The sequence below is a fragment of the Manis pentadactyla genome, chromosome 6 (genome assembly GCF_030020395.1).
Source record: "Manis pentadactyla isolate mManPen7 chromosome 6, mManPen7.hap1, whole genome shotgun sequence".
Taxonomy (NCBI): Eukaryota; Metazoa; Chordata; class Mammalia; order Pholidota; family Manidae; genus Manis; species Manis pentadactyla.
The window spans coordinates 145,806,976-145,821,896 of NC_080024.1; the positions used below are offsets into that span (position 1 = coordinate 145,806,976).

Here is a 14,921-nt window from a genome sequence, read left to right on the forward strand (position 1 = left end):
GAAAGCGCTTCCCGCCCGCGTCCACCTTCGCCAGGCTCTGGGGCAGGGGCAGGGGAAAAAAAAAAAAAAGAAAAGAAGATGTGGTACATATACACAATGGAATACTACTCAGCCATAAGAAAAGGCAAATCCTACCATTTGGAGCAACATGGATGGAGCTGGAGGGTATTATGCTCAGTGAAACAAGCCAAGCGGAGAAAGAGAAATACCAAATGATTTCACTCATCTGTGGAATATAAGTACAAAGCAAAAACTGAAGGAACAAAACAGCAACAGAATCACAGAACTCAAGAATGGACTAACAGGTACCAAAGGGAAAGGGACTGGGGAGGACAGGTGAGTAGGGAGGGATAAGGGGGGGGAAGAAGGGGGGTATTAAGTTTAGCATACATGGGGGGGTGGGAGAAAGGGGAGGGCTGTACAACACAGAGAAGGCAAGTAGGGATTCTACAACATTTTGCTATGCTGATGGACAGTGACTGCAAAGGGGTTTATAGGGGGGACCTGTACGGGGGAGAGCCTAGTAAACATAATATTCGTCATGTAAGTATAGATTAATGATACCAAAAAAAAAAAAAAAAGGCAGTTCCTGTGTGGGGACCTCCAATGAGTTCTACACAATGGTATAAAGGGCATATAAAAGTGTAGGCAAAGGGTCTGTTTGTGTTTATACAGAGGATCAAAGCCTAATTGGGCTACCCCGAAAATGAACTAAGATACGATATGAAAAAGAACTTCCAACATCAGCACTCTCGGGAAGACTCATGACAGAAGATGATCATCAAAAAACCCCAACAAAGATCCACGCACTGCTACAGCTGTAGATGCACTCATTAAACTGGTTCCTGGACTTGCCATGGGAACGAGGAAGGAGATATCTAAGCTGGCCTGTGCATACAGTAAAACAACAAATTTGACTGGATCTGTACTGTTGGAACTCAACCAAGAATTAGGAGAAGTGCAAATTGTAGCGCTCCAAAATCTTACAACTACAGACTATCTACTGTTAAAAGAACATATGGGATGTGAACAGTCCCCAGGAAAGGGTTGTTTTAATTTGTCTGATTTCTCTCAGACTGTTCAAGTTCAGTTGGACAATATCCGCCATATCATAAATAAGTTTTCACAAATGCCTAAGGTGCCTAACTGGTTTTCTTGGTTTCACTTGAGATGGATGGTAATTACAGGTATGCTTTGGTTACGTAACTATACTCTTATTATGTTAATGTGTGTGCGCAATTTTATTAGTAGTTTAAAACCTATACATGCTGACGTTACTCTACAAGAAGATATGTCAAAGAAATAATCAATCTTCCCATGTTTTCTTCCGCCTGCTACTTCTATAGCTTTTCTTCTTCCTTCCTAATTACAACCCTTAAATAGAATTCGTGCCTCATATCAAATTTACCGAGTATCATAATTCTTCCAAGTGGTAAAGATAACTCAAGACAAATGCTGGGCATAGAAGCCACAAGGCATAAATATGCAAAGAAGTAAAAAGCTAACCTTTTAAAACAATAAGGCTTCTCTCTCACTTACCAACTTCACATTTCCCTGTATGGCCCCGGAAGATGACTGGTTAGCCAGAGATGGGTAAGATTCCTCAAGGGAGGAACAACCTAAGACAGGCACAGTCGCGGGGGGCCATCAGGTGAGAAATTGGGGATCAACAGAGGTGAGGCTTAAAACCTCACCCTCCCTGTTCTGAGAGAAATCTTCTGCATACGTGGATGTTTTATTGCCCTTGTCTAGCTTGGATTAACACATTGTCTACAGGCACATACCTGATCATCTACATTTGCTCTCTTACAACACTAAACTATGTTTTCTACCTTTATCTTGTATCTTCCTACCACTTCAGCATTTTATTAAATATAATAAAGAGAGAAATGTGGTATCCACATATAAATCAAGTATAAAAATCAAACGAATATTCATATTTGAACTGATTTTTTATAGTTCATAATGCATGAGCAAAACCGAAAGTTTCTGTGACGACTGCCCTTGTACTGTTGCACCATGTAACTTATTCACTATGTAAGAATTTGTTCTCCATGTAAGAACTTGTTCATTATGCTTCAGAAGATTGGAGACTGACGAAAATTAGGCTTGGGGTGGATTAATGAATGTGCATTGAGCATTGACTCCCCTATACAGAATTTTTGTTGTTGTTAACAACCATTTGATCAATAAATATGAGAGATGCCCTCACACACACACAAAAAAAGTACACACTTCCAATTGTAAAATAAATAAGTAACCAGGATGTAATGTATAGCATAAGGAATATAGTCAAAATATTGTAACAACTTTGTATGGTGATAGCTGGTAGCTAGAATTATCATGTATATAAACGTTGTATCACTGTGTTGTACACGTGTAACTAATGTAATACTGTATGTCAACTACCCTTCAATAAAAAATAATTATCTACCAAAAAAAAATAAAATAAAATAATTTAAATCATAAGTGCATAACAGTTTCATCATGATGTACCTGAGACATGTTCCATACTACCTTGGTTTTAAATCTCTCTGATTTGTCTATTAGATTAGAAGTTATTCATTTTGGGAGCAATAAAGAAATATCAAGTTGAAAAAAACAATGTAACAAAAATCACTATATTATGGAGAAGTCTACAATGTCAGTTCAAAAGACACTTGATGAAAAGAAGAATCATTAAGGATCAGTCAATGAATGCTTCCTACACTGGATGAATTATGAGTTGTAATTTGGAGATAAAAAACTATGAATACGTAGAAAGGATAGAAACAATATCCACAATTGAGTTTTCACACATTTTTTGAAAATATAAATTCTACTGGATTCCTGGTGAAACTGTGATAATTGTCACTGTCATATAATCTAAGAAACCCTACTTCTTAAAGAAACTCATAGGTATTTTATTATGACTAATTTACTCATCTGTTTTCACATATTTCATTTTCTTTAAAGTAGAAATTAAAAAAAAACACATCACCTATGATATGCATCACATCTGAACAGCATTTTTCACCTTTCTCACATTTCAGTGCTCCCTCCACTGTTAAGGGACTGGTTGGTCAACAAAACATCAAGAAGCTTTACCCAGGATGATTCAACAAACTAGGAATGATATTTCAACCTAGGGCTCATTTTACTGTCAAAAACATGGAATTTTAAAATGTTACCTTCTTAAAATCATTTTTTAAACTCTTGCATCAATTGGTTATTGTAGAACATGTAATTTTCCAGAATCCAGTCTTCTTAAAAATACTGTGCTTTCAAGTTCATTCAAGTAGCAAAACACTAAGATGCATTTACTAACAAATCAGTGTCTAGTAATTTAGGTACAAATAAGTATGCTGTAGATTAACCACTCAACAGCACGCACCTTAATATTATCAAAAACCCAGGTATCCAATTTTGTTACATCATCAGCACCAAAATCCTCATTGATGGCATCATAACTATATGTAAAAACATGGTTTCCACTAGCACCTGAAGATGAAATTTAGGGAAAAAAATTGTTAACAATCCTTTAAACTGTCATAAAATATGAAATATTCCTTTAACAATCTTTGTGAATAACCAGAATTTTTCACAGAGCACATTGTATCACGGGGAAGAGAAAGATGGGAATAATTAACATTTATTTTATGTGCTGTGGACCATGGTTTGTGCTTGGCATTGATTTTGTTCTCACAATAACATATCCTTATTTTACAGATACACTACATGTAAGTTAATTAACTTGTCAAAGTCACAGTAATACACAACAGTACAAAAATAAACACCAAAGTTTGTCTCCCTGTAAGGACTAAACCATTAAAAAAATTTATGTGTCTTAGGATATTACAATCTAAAACAGATGAAGTCATTTGGTTTACAAAACTTCCTAAAGCAAGAAGAAAATTCAAATATTTCACTTCTCTTATTCAGAGAATATGTGTATTTTTCTCAATATAAGGGAATGTTGCTTATTGCCAAACTCTACTCTTGAAGGGATCAATAAATACATCAATGTTATATGTTTGCAAGATTCTATTAAGAATGTAATCAACTTGGCAATTTTCTGAGTTGGATGCACTCTTACAGGTCATAAGGAAGACATGTAACAAAGTAATGACAACCCCATTTAATATCAGTTCAGCTCCCATGACACTATTCCACTGCTCAGCTATCGTACTTCCCACATCCTAAATAAAGATCAGAATGGGTTTGATGGTTACTATAAGAAATGGAACATTCCTATTGGACTGTCTCCAGTTCAGACCTTGGCCCTGACCTATCAGCCATAACCAGAAGTAGGAAAGTTCAGTTTGGTAAGCCACTGCAACTTCATCCACCCTCCCCACCACCAGTCCCCCAAAAGGCTAAACTGCTTTTAAACAAGGGAGTATGTAAATGGCAAGTAGTTTGAGGTTTGGGGGCTGCCCCAAATAATAATGTTCTTTGAGTGTCATATGTAAGATTCTGAATGTATACTTTCCTTTCAGGACATATAATAATCATCAATAATTCCAATTATTATAATTACACCCATAGCGAAGTATATGCAAAACCTTTTCATTTAGTGAAATGACCAATCATTTTGCTCCCCCTAACAAGTATTTAATGACATAAAATTCAAAAAGAATCCAGCTGATTTTAGAAAATAATACAAATAAATTTTCTAATCAAGAGCTGTTCTAATACTTGCAGATTCATGCACAAACAAACACAAGCCCAAATGGCATGATATTGAATATATGAAATTATAGAAATTATAAATTTTAACATTTAAATCTTTATGTATCTATTACCTTCTTAATAATTTATCAAAGTAATTAATCAGATATCAGCATCATCATAACGGAGTTATGTGATAAGCATTTTGCTAAATGTTTCACACAAATTATCCAATTTAATCCTAAAAACCAACCTATGAGATAGAAATTACATCACATTTTCCAAAAGGAAACTAAAGTTCAGAGAACTTACCTAACTTGCCCAAGATTATAAAGCTGTTAAATATTAGGGCCATATACCACTTCAGAGAATCTAATATGCTAATAACTGTATGATGTTCTAATTCAAGTACAGCTAAAAGGAGAAAATCAAACTGACATGTCTATCCACTGTAATACACATTCCTATTTCAGAGATGTTAAAAATGTAAAAACATGTATCTCAAAATCAATAAAGTATAGTATGTAATATACTAAAAATTACCATATTGATTAATTGCCTATTTACTATCTGAGGAAATATAATCAGTGACTCTTACCTTTGGCAAACATAGTCAAGATATCTGGACTTCCCCAGCTCCATGTGTACTTGCTTTCATTAAAAAGGGAATCAAATTCTACAGGATTTTCTTTCCATCCTTCAGGTAATTGAGAAAAAGAGCAAACAGTAACAATAGTAATATATACATGGTGAAGTACCAGCATAACACCTAAAAAAATATTCTTCAAGTAATAAGAATGAGGATTGATTGAAGAACAAATGTAAAACTAATAATAGATTTTATGTTACATATATGACACCACAAATTTTTTTAAAAGCTTACAATAGGTAATTTACTTTTTACTAAAATACAGAAACACGTTTAAGCTTTTGAGAATTAACATCTAGAATAACCATGGATCCAATCATATTCTTTTAATAGCACAGGAGAAAAAACTACAGCTTAATTCTTAAATCAATACCAGTGTGTGTTTGTTTGAGTAAGGCATTCTAAAATACTTGTCAAAAGTATCTCGAATCACACTTCACTCTGTGTCATGATTCAGTGTTAAAGAAGAAATGCTTATACAATAAATTATTCATGAGATAAAATCTAAATAGACGATACCTTTGGCAACTGCACTGACATCTTCATAAAACCCAGCTATCAGGGCTACATGACCTGGCCGAGATTCAGTTGGCACACGTGTATGAGATATGCCCCAGCTGCCTTCATGCATTATGATATTCCTTAAAGATATTACAGATGAATAGTTACCACAGACTCAGATTAAATGCTCTGCTAAGGCTTCAGAAAAACAAGATTACTATGGAAGGAATCAACACCAAAAAAGTGAGTCAAAAATTTAAGAACCTTTCTGGTCCCAGCTGAGCCCAGTCCTAGCCCTCCTACCAGTTTGGATTCAGTAGCATAAGTGAGCCCAGGGTAGGTGAACAAAGAACCACCCACCCACTGCGCAGAATCATGATGAAAAAAATGCACCATTGTTGTTTTAAGCCCCAAAATATTGAGACGGTTTTTACATAAAAAATAATTAATATACACAACATTATTCTATCAATGTTAAATTTTATTAGGTGTGATGATGGTACTGTGGTCATGTAGGAGAAAGTTCTTGTTCTTAGGAGATACATGCTTAAGTGTTTAGGGGTGAAGTGTCCTACCAGTTTGCTTTCAAATTATTCAGGAAAAGATGATAATTAAAAGTTTAGGCACTTGTGTGTATGTGCGGAGAGAGAGAATGCAAATACGAAAAAAAGTCAGTAATTGTTAAACCTACATTAAGAGTATACAGATGTTTGTTACATAATATTTCAACTTCTCTGTAGTTGAAAAATTCTCAAAAACTGAAGTGAAATGGCTATACTGTTAAGTAGGAGTAAAATTATATTCTTAAATTGAGATTAAAATACAAAAAGTTTCTTTCACTAAAATATATCAATATTCTTAAAGTTGAAACAGTGATTTGCAAAGTTTCAGAAAGAAGGCAAAACCATCAATAACGCTATTGTGGTGAAAGGCAAGCAGATCAGCAAGTTATAAAATACTGACTGCTTTGGTGTCTTTCAAGATAAATGCTTGACTCTCAAAATGTTCTGTAGAAAAACATCTGTAAGTACTGGTCTAAATAATTCTAATGCTGACTTACATCATAATAAAACCAATTTTGGTAAAATACATACATAATAAGTATCCATTTGCATAATATCCATTTGCATAATAATAGAAATAACTCTTAGGAGGAAATAGATGTGCTAATCCATAAGACAGAGGCAAATGTATATATGCCTATTCTCTTTCTCATCATCATTCCTGTACCTTATATGAGAGAAACAGTATCAGGAGAACATTTTCCAGAGATGTCTTTGTACCAGTTGACATGCTCACCTAATAAAAGGCGCTCTTGTATTTCCATTTTCTTCTAATTCATAAAGTGCATCTGCTCGCAAGCCATCAGCAACAAATAGCACCAACCTTCTTGCTGGAGGAGGCAACGCGGTGAACCGAGGGGTCATCCCATGGACCAAAGGCGACGTGAAATAAATGTCAAAGATGGAGGCAAAGAACACACAATGCACCAGCACACCCAAAATAAAGAAGAGCAGCATATCCAGTGTAACTAATTAATCTTCGAGAAAAACTAAAAGAGGGAACAAATGTGAATTTGGTTAACCTTAATGCAATTGTGTATTTTCACATACTTTGATGACTGGGTGGAGATTGAACATATATTTTAAAATACTACATAACTCACAACTTCACTTTCATTTATGGTGGTACAATAAACATTACTTATTAAGGAGATAATCCTGAAATACATACACGATAAAGTACACTCAAGCAAAAAGTTCAAGTATAATAAAACAATTAGCACCAATAAACTATAATAAATTTAACTGTATACTAACCTCATAAAAACTAACAGGATCAAACTATAGAAGAATTAAATGAATTAGGGTTCAATCAAATCAAATTCTGTATTTAACAGAAAATATGGACGCTAAGGAGGCATAGTCACGGATCTGATGAGTTTACAAATACTTAGGGAAGGAAAACTAAGCGATGTTTTAAATAATACTGTAAGGCAGTTGGCCATTAATTGTCAAGATCAAACTGCCCACGCAGTGCTTTTCAAACCTGCCTATAATTTGCTTTTGTTGGTGAATCTCTCTGTGGATGAAAACAACAACAAAGTACTCTAACTGGCATTAGTGACATATAGTGACCCTTGACTGAAAACACCAAAGACGAAGTAATTTTAATTACAGATGCCGCTTATTCTTCCTGGCCTGAATTGCATCATGGAAGAAAAGGGTGGCAAAATACTCTTCAAAAAGCTGAAACATTGGGAAAAGAAACCTTATCAAAGTCAAGCAAGCACATCATAAATGAGCTGATACCATTCTGCAGTCTAAGGCAAAACTCTTGAAATCAATATTCTACTTTTTCAAATACATGCGAGCTTCACCTACACAATGAGCACCATCTCAGTAATGGTATCCTGAATATAAAAATAAGACATAATCATTGTGGTAAATTCGGACAAAAAAGAAAACTGCCTACAATTCTGCCTCCTAAAGAAATTTTTAGAATTTTAATTCTATCTACATTTTTTATAAAGGCTTGTCAATTTAATAATTTTTTAAAATTATACATTTACGTTTTTGTTATTAAAAAAAAACTCTCCTGTACATTTACCACAGTCTGCTTTATGGGTGCACCTTCATTTTCTTCATCACCCCCTGCTACGAAGCACTGGCATTTTTTCTAATTTTCTCTATTAAATGTATCAGTGATTAATCTAAATTTACATGTAATTCTTCTGTTAACTTTTAAAGCTTTTGATATCTGTATATGGAAACAATTTTTCAACTGAATACTGACCCTCCTAATAATAAATTAAACACTTGCATTACATATTTCTCTTATCTCAAGCCCTCCTAAGTAAAAAGCTATTACTTTGAATAGGCACAGCATAACAAACTAAATCTAATGGATTAAAAAGGAGACATTGAGCAGAATATTCTAAATGATGAGATTTCAAATGGAAAAATTACAAGTATCAATGTTTCAAGACAGGAACATGTGGTCAACTTCGGAGTTGGAGTAAGAGCAGGGCAGCAGAGATTTGCCACCTGAAGATCTTGTTAACCCTATTGAGAAATTTCAGCACAGTAGTGAGGGCTAAGTTCCCTTAATATGCTTGTTTAAAAAGTGAATGGGAGGTCAAGGAGGAAAAGATAGTGGAATGAGTACAGGGAGAATATTAACTGAGGAAAAGAAAAATGAAAATTGATGTAGGGCCAACAGAGAGTATTCCTTAGCTAAGAGACACTAGGAAATTAGGGTGATGAGGAATGATTTAGAATACAGAAAGAAATTAGTGCTGCAGCAGAAAGCTGGAGTAACCGCAGGAATTAAAAAATCTTGTGAAAGCAGGAAGCAATGGGACTTAAGAGCAAAAGTGGAGGAGTTAGTGTACTCCTGGTTTGCAGACCTTCCTGCTTTGGGCACTGAAGGTCCTGCACCCACGGAACCTCTCATGAAGCAAACTATCTCTGGGCTCTTCAGTTGGCCCTCCCCTTGACAGGCTGCTTCTCATCTTTCACACACCTTCTCAAATGTCACCTCCTCAATGTTTCTCTAACCACCCAGAACTAGACCACTCCCTCGTTTTCCTTGATTTAAACAATCATTCTGCATTTACAAAAAAACTTGGTGCTTTTCTTCTACTAGAATGTAAACCCCATAAGGACACATAATTATCTTGTTCACCGCTCTCTGTCCTGACAGAGAATAGGTGCTCAATTGACAGTAAAAAAGAAATAAATGGCAAATTAAATGGTGTTTTTATTTCAGTCTCCTCTCATTAGCTCTTAAATCACCACTGACTTTTATACATTCACCATGTATCTTGCAACACTGATATAGTTATAGCTTTTTTTGATTTCCTGCATAATTATGTCACCTGTGACAAAGAACTTCCTTGTCAACCTGTACGTCCTTTATTTTTGTTTCATGCTTACTGTGCTGTCTAGCATCTCCAGTATAAAGTTAAATAGAAGTGGTAACAACAGAAATCCTTGCCTTGTTTCCAACCTCAGGGTAAAAGTTGTCAGATTTCCAGGTTTTTTAACTTATTAAGCTAAAGAAGTTCCCTTTTAGTCCTTCTATACTGAGAACATTGAACCATGAATGCTTTTTGTTGCATCTATTGAGATGGTCATGATCATTTGGTTTTTCTATTTTAGTCTCTTAATGTGGTGATTACACTGATTGAATATCAAATATTAAACCAACCTTGCATTCCCACAACCCCCCTTAATTATTGTCTTATACTTTCTATATTCTCTAATATATACATATTAGATTTTATTTGCTGAAATATTTAACATTTTATAGCATGTTTATGAGAGACATTAGAGTATAATTTTCTTTTCTGGAATGTCTTTCTCTGCTTTTGTTATCAGACAATGAGTTGGGAACTGTTGATACCACTTCTAGTTTTTGGAGAAGCTGCTATAGAACTTGTATTATTTCTTCCTTTATTGTATAACAGAATTTGCCAATGAAATCACTGACATGGAGTTTTCTTTATGGGAAGGTTTTTATCTGTAAATTAACTTCATATATATATGGACAGAGAGAGAGATGCTGATTATTTACCACTTATTAAGTTAGCCTTGGTAGTTGTATCTTTTAAGGAATTTTTTCATTTGTCCATTTTATCCAAATTGTCAGATTTATAGGTCTAAAATTACTCATAATACTCTATTCATTTATTACTCTTTCTCTATCTTCTAGTCCAGAACCCAGTCTTTCAGATATCATATTTAGTTGTCCATAGTAACTTATTTTTCAGGTACTTAATTCATTTCAGGTAGATCTTAAACTACTCCAAACTAAAGCATATATGGTATATTTAGATGTATAGAAGCTCACATTGACTTAAATATCTCTTTATCATGGAAACCTTAACACTCTGCTTATCAAGCTTATAAATAAGCAAACATCTGTACCATTTTTCACTTTCATTTGCTTTTACAAATAACTCCCTGAACTTACGTTCTTTTTTTCTCCCCACTGCTATTACACAGCTTTCTGAATAAAGTATCAAAGTCTATGTGTTAAAGGATAATAAAAAATTTTCCACTACCAAAAGCTTATTGAAGTAGTGAAACAAACATTTTGAGAACTTGGACCTTTTTGAGTTGAGACAGCCAATGTAAAAATCTAGCTCTGTTAGATCATAACAGCAGGATCTTAATCAAATCACTCCCTGTCTTAGTTTCTTTACCCATTATATACAAATGTAAAGTATTAGTAATACTGTAAACATCTAGACTGTGCAAAAGTCTCAGCAAATTATAGCTCCAAATCCATACATGTAACTCCAAGCATGAAACATTCATTTGGATGCTTCAAAGAAATGCAAACTGGGTTTGTTTAAAAACAAACTCATGGACCTCTCTTTGTTGAGGTTGTAACCTCCTCACTACCTAGTGTTCAAAATCGCAGGAAATGACACCACCTTCCACCAGGCATACACATCAGAGAACTAGGCATCATCCTTTATACCTTATTCTTTTGCTATGTAGCCATATATTACTTTTTTGTCTTGCTTTTTTCAAACTGCAAATCTGAAGATCTCACCCCTTGTATAAAACCCTTCAGTGCCTCTCTCCCATCCTAATCAAGACTAAAATCCTTTCTATGACTAATAAGGTGTTACATGGACCCACCTCTGTCTCCCTTTCTAGCCTTGTTTCACAGCACTCCCCCTTGCTTTATGGCATTGAATCGTACCACCTTTTATTTAAGTATCTCACACTTCCTACTGCTGTAAGACCTCAATGGGTGCAATTCCTCACCACAGCATGCACTTCACACCTACCCTGCACCCTCTTCTCATCGCATCGTCTTGTAACAACTCCTTGTACTTTCAAGCATCATTCCTCAGGGACTATGCAGTCCAAATTAGAAACCAAAACCTTTACTTCAGAGTATAATTACATAGCCGTGTTTTTGACTAATCTGGGTTAATGTCTGTCTCTATCACTTAACCAAATTCCATGATAGCCAGACAGGGATTCTCCAGCACTGACAGTCCTAGGCACTTGTAAGGACTCATGTTTGCTGATTAAATTATTCAGGATTATCATTTCAACGGTACATGTAATATGCACTACAGCCACTAGGGGCTGCCTTGCTTCCTTTTTTATTCCTCTGGAACATACACATGAACTGTGAAGATTCAAGGTAACTTCCTAAAAAACGAAAAACAAAACCTTTTATGCTTGTGTCATTTATTATAAAATCGCAGTGATTCCAATATATCATCTTTTACACATTATCTATTTTATTATTGCCAAGCATGTGTATATTACACAAAGTTATTACTTAATATTTCTCTTTATGAGAATTAGTATTTTATTCAGATTTATTGAAAAAGAAAATTTTATCATAGTTGAGTCTCTACTGAAATAAATGAAAAACTACTAAAAATTTTTAAAGACACATATCCATGTACCAAGTAAAGTTATTTAACTTATACCTCTGGAATGTTTACCACACACTGAAAAATAATTTAAAAATTAATTATTTCTAAAACTTACAGTCAACCAAATACTTATATTTAAAATGTTACATTTAAAGTGGTTACTTAAGATTATTAAAGCCAAAAATAATTTCTTAAACACTAAAATGATTGAAGTGCTTGGAAAAAAGCTCTTTTAAGTTTTCATCACTAAGATACAAAGTTCAATGCCCTGATTATTCAATGAAATATTAGTTGTAAAGACGTACATTAATATAAATCTTGCTAAGTAGAAAGAAAATTTCCTAACAATACATTATTGTAAGTAGAGATCAGAATTATTAAACTAGAATTACTAATATTCTAGTATGTGCTACTTAGACAACTTAAATTGGTAAGTAAACCTCTATGTACTGTGGAAAACAAAAGTACTTACCGAGAAGACTGGCCAGTTGATTTGTTATGGGTTTAGGTGGTCATATAAACAAGTCCATGATTATAGGATAAAAAGTAGAATCAGATTTGTGCAGAGAGCCAATCATGGAAGACCTTATACATCCAACTTCTTACAATTCTAAGGAAACATATTTTACATTTATTTTCAGCTTACGTTTTCGAAGTCAGACCATAAATTAAGCATATTCCCATTGGGCCCTACTGACTTAATTGTCTTTTCCAAATTAGGTGCTAAACAGTTGAAATTTGTTTTATTTTTAAACTGTCAAACATTCTCAATATATGCTACTATTGCATTAATTGATAACTGACTATAATAACAACACTTATGGTATACTGGGTACCAGGCACTGTAACAAGTACAATCTTAATTCTGTGTAATTTCATTATCCCTGTGATAGAAGTGAGGCTGAGAGAAGTTAAGTAACTTTTTAAAGGTCTCAGAGCAAATAATTGGTAGAACTGGGATAAGAACTTAAGGCTCTTCGACCTGATAAGCATAATCCTCTTCAGGGACCCTAAGTGTGGAAGATTTCTAAAATTCCTCATTACAGAGGTGGAAATATTATATATAAACAATCCATTTCTAATCATGCCCTTTGCATGCCATTCACTAATCTCTCTCATCCCTCCATTCCAGAAATTGGTTCCATTTTCAATTTCTCTGGCAAACTCAATTACAATAATAATAACAATCTGTTTTGCTAAGAAAAATGTAACAGGATACAGCACTGGCTACTTTGATACTATTTCTCTAAGATTGGTGACCTTTTGCATATTTTTTCATGCAAAATATGGCACTGAAAAATATTTAAAGCTTGAACATTTTGAGCTAATGTTTTATAACAAATGTGCAAATTCTTAGCACTAACAATTGAAAAAGAAGTAGCAAAAAAACCAAAACAAAAAACCCAAAGCTTCATTCAAATGAAAATTTTAATTTACGGAGCCTGGGTAAATTGAAATTAAAGCCTGCACTTAACTGTTGGCATATCTTCACATGTAAACTAATAGCCTAACCTAAGGTTATATAAGAATGCTCTATTTTTATTTTTCTACAGAGCTAAGGGAGATACTTTACCGTTTCAATGTAATATGTAACTCACCTGATAAAATAATTACTGCCATCTACTTATTTTGGTGCCTGTAGAGAAGCTATGTAGGAAGAAAGGAAATCTAAAACCTGCAAAAGTAACAATTTATGTGTGAAGAAAATAGACGCTCTTAGTAATAGCGTTCTAATACAGTTGACTAGAAACTAACAACCCCGTTACCACCCCAGACTGTAATCAAGGAATGGCATAAAAAAACGTTTAACTTTCAAACTTAGCATACTTACTTCATGTGCTAACGTTTGATAAAGGAATTCAAAACTGTCTAAAGCATCCAAGTTTTAAAATAATTGTTTCAGTCAGTATCTTGATTCCAGCCTAAATGGACAAGTAGGAAAGGTTGTGAGGTATTGTGGGAGAAGAATGGCTTTGCACATAAGAGAACTGATTTTAGTTCCTTTGAATTCTTGTTAGTGGGGCTGACTTGACCAAGTCACTGAGCGTTTCTAGACTTTGTTTACTTATCTCCCTACTGATGGGACTGCATTTGCTATTTTGAAGGGTCACTTTGTGCAAATTGTGTGTGAAATCTTAAGTGCTTACTGAGCCCCAGTTTGTTACCCAAGTGGAGACTTGGTATTCACGGATCCCAGCAAATCCAAACATTTTCCATTTACTCTCCCCACCTCCCACACCCCACGCCATCCCGCCCTTTCGTGGCACTAACTCAGTGAGGTGAAGGCACGCTGCCAGGAGTGCGATGTCAGTGCTGTTTCCAGGGCGAAGTAGGCACTTGGCTGGAAGGGGAAGGAAGAGAAAGGAAGTCAAATTCTAACCACTGCTCTGGGCACCTGCTCCACGTGCGGAGAAAACGTCACCAACAGGCAGCAAGCAGCAGGAACAAGTGAAGCGTATTCGGGAAGCAGGGCGTCCGCGAGCGTGAAGCCAGTTTGGGTGCCCCGGTATCTGTGCGCACTGGTCCCCGGCCTTTACCTGGGGCTTATCCGAGTCAGACCGGATCCCTGGAATGAGGCCTCCTCAGCGTGAAAGGAAGACCTTGTTCTCGGGCAGAGTTCCCTTCCGCCTCTTGAAAGGAGAGCCCAGAGAATGCTCCTAAGCCATGGTCAAAACAGCCCCTCAACCGCGGAACGCCCCCGAAACCTAC

General features: G+C 35.1%; 1 protein-coding gene across 12 annotated transcripts in view; it reads right to left on the reverse strand.

Moving 5' to 3' along the window:
- The window catches only part of PIGN (phosphatidylinositol glycan anchor biosynthesis class N), a 109,175-nt gene that overhangs the window by 94,202 nt on the left and 52 nt on the right, over positions 1 to 14,921 (reverse strand). For 3 of the 12 annotated variants that reach the window (XM_057504239.1, XM_057504231.1, XM_057504240.1), the window contains exons 1-8: positions 14,750 to 14,915; positions 14,484 to 14,553; positions 14,044 to 14,134; positions 12,685 to 12,822; positions 7,100 to 7,352; positions 5,819 to 5,940; positions 5,249 to 5,419; positions 3,374 to 3,480 (exon numbers count right to left, since the gene is read on the reverse strand). In XM_057504239.1, coding sequence (XP_057360222.1) covers positions 3,374 to 3,480; positions 5,249 to 5,419; positions 5,819 to 5,940; positions 7,100 to 7,320 — 621 coding nt within the window. In that variant the 5' untranslated portion in view covers positions 7,321 to 7,352; positions 12,685 to 12,822; positions 14,044 to 14,134; positions 14,484 to 14,553; positions 14,750 to 14,915. Of the gene's footprint in view, positions 1 to 3,373; positions 3,481 to 5,248; positions 5,420 to 5,818; positions 5,941 to 7,099; positions 7,353 to 12,684; positions 12,823 to 13,810; positions 14,005 to 14,043; positions 14,135 to 14,483; positions 14,554 to 14,749; positions 14,916 to 14,921 lie in introns of those variants that run through there. The other 9 variants (XM_036876727.2, XM_057504238.1, XM_057504233.1 and 6 more) reach the window with 8 other exon arrangements.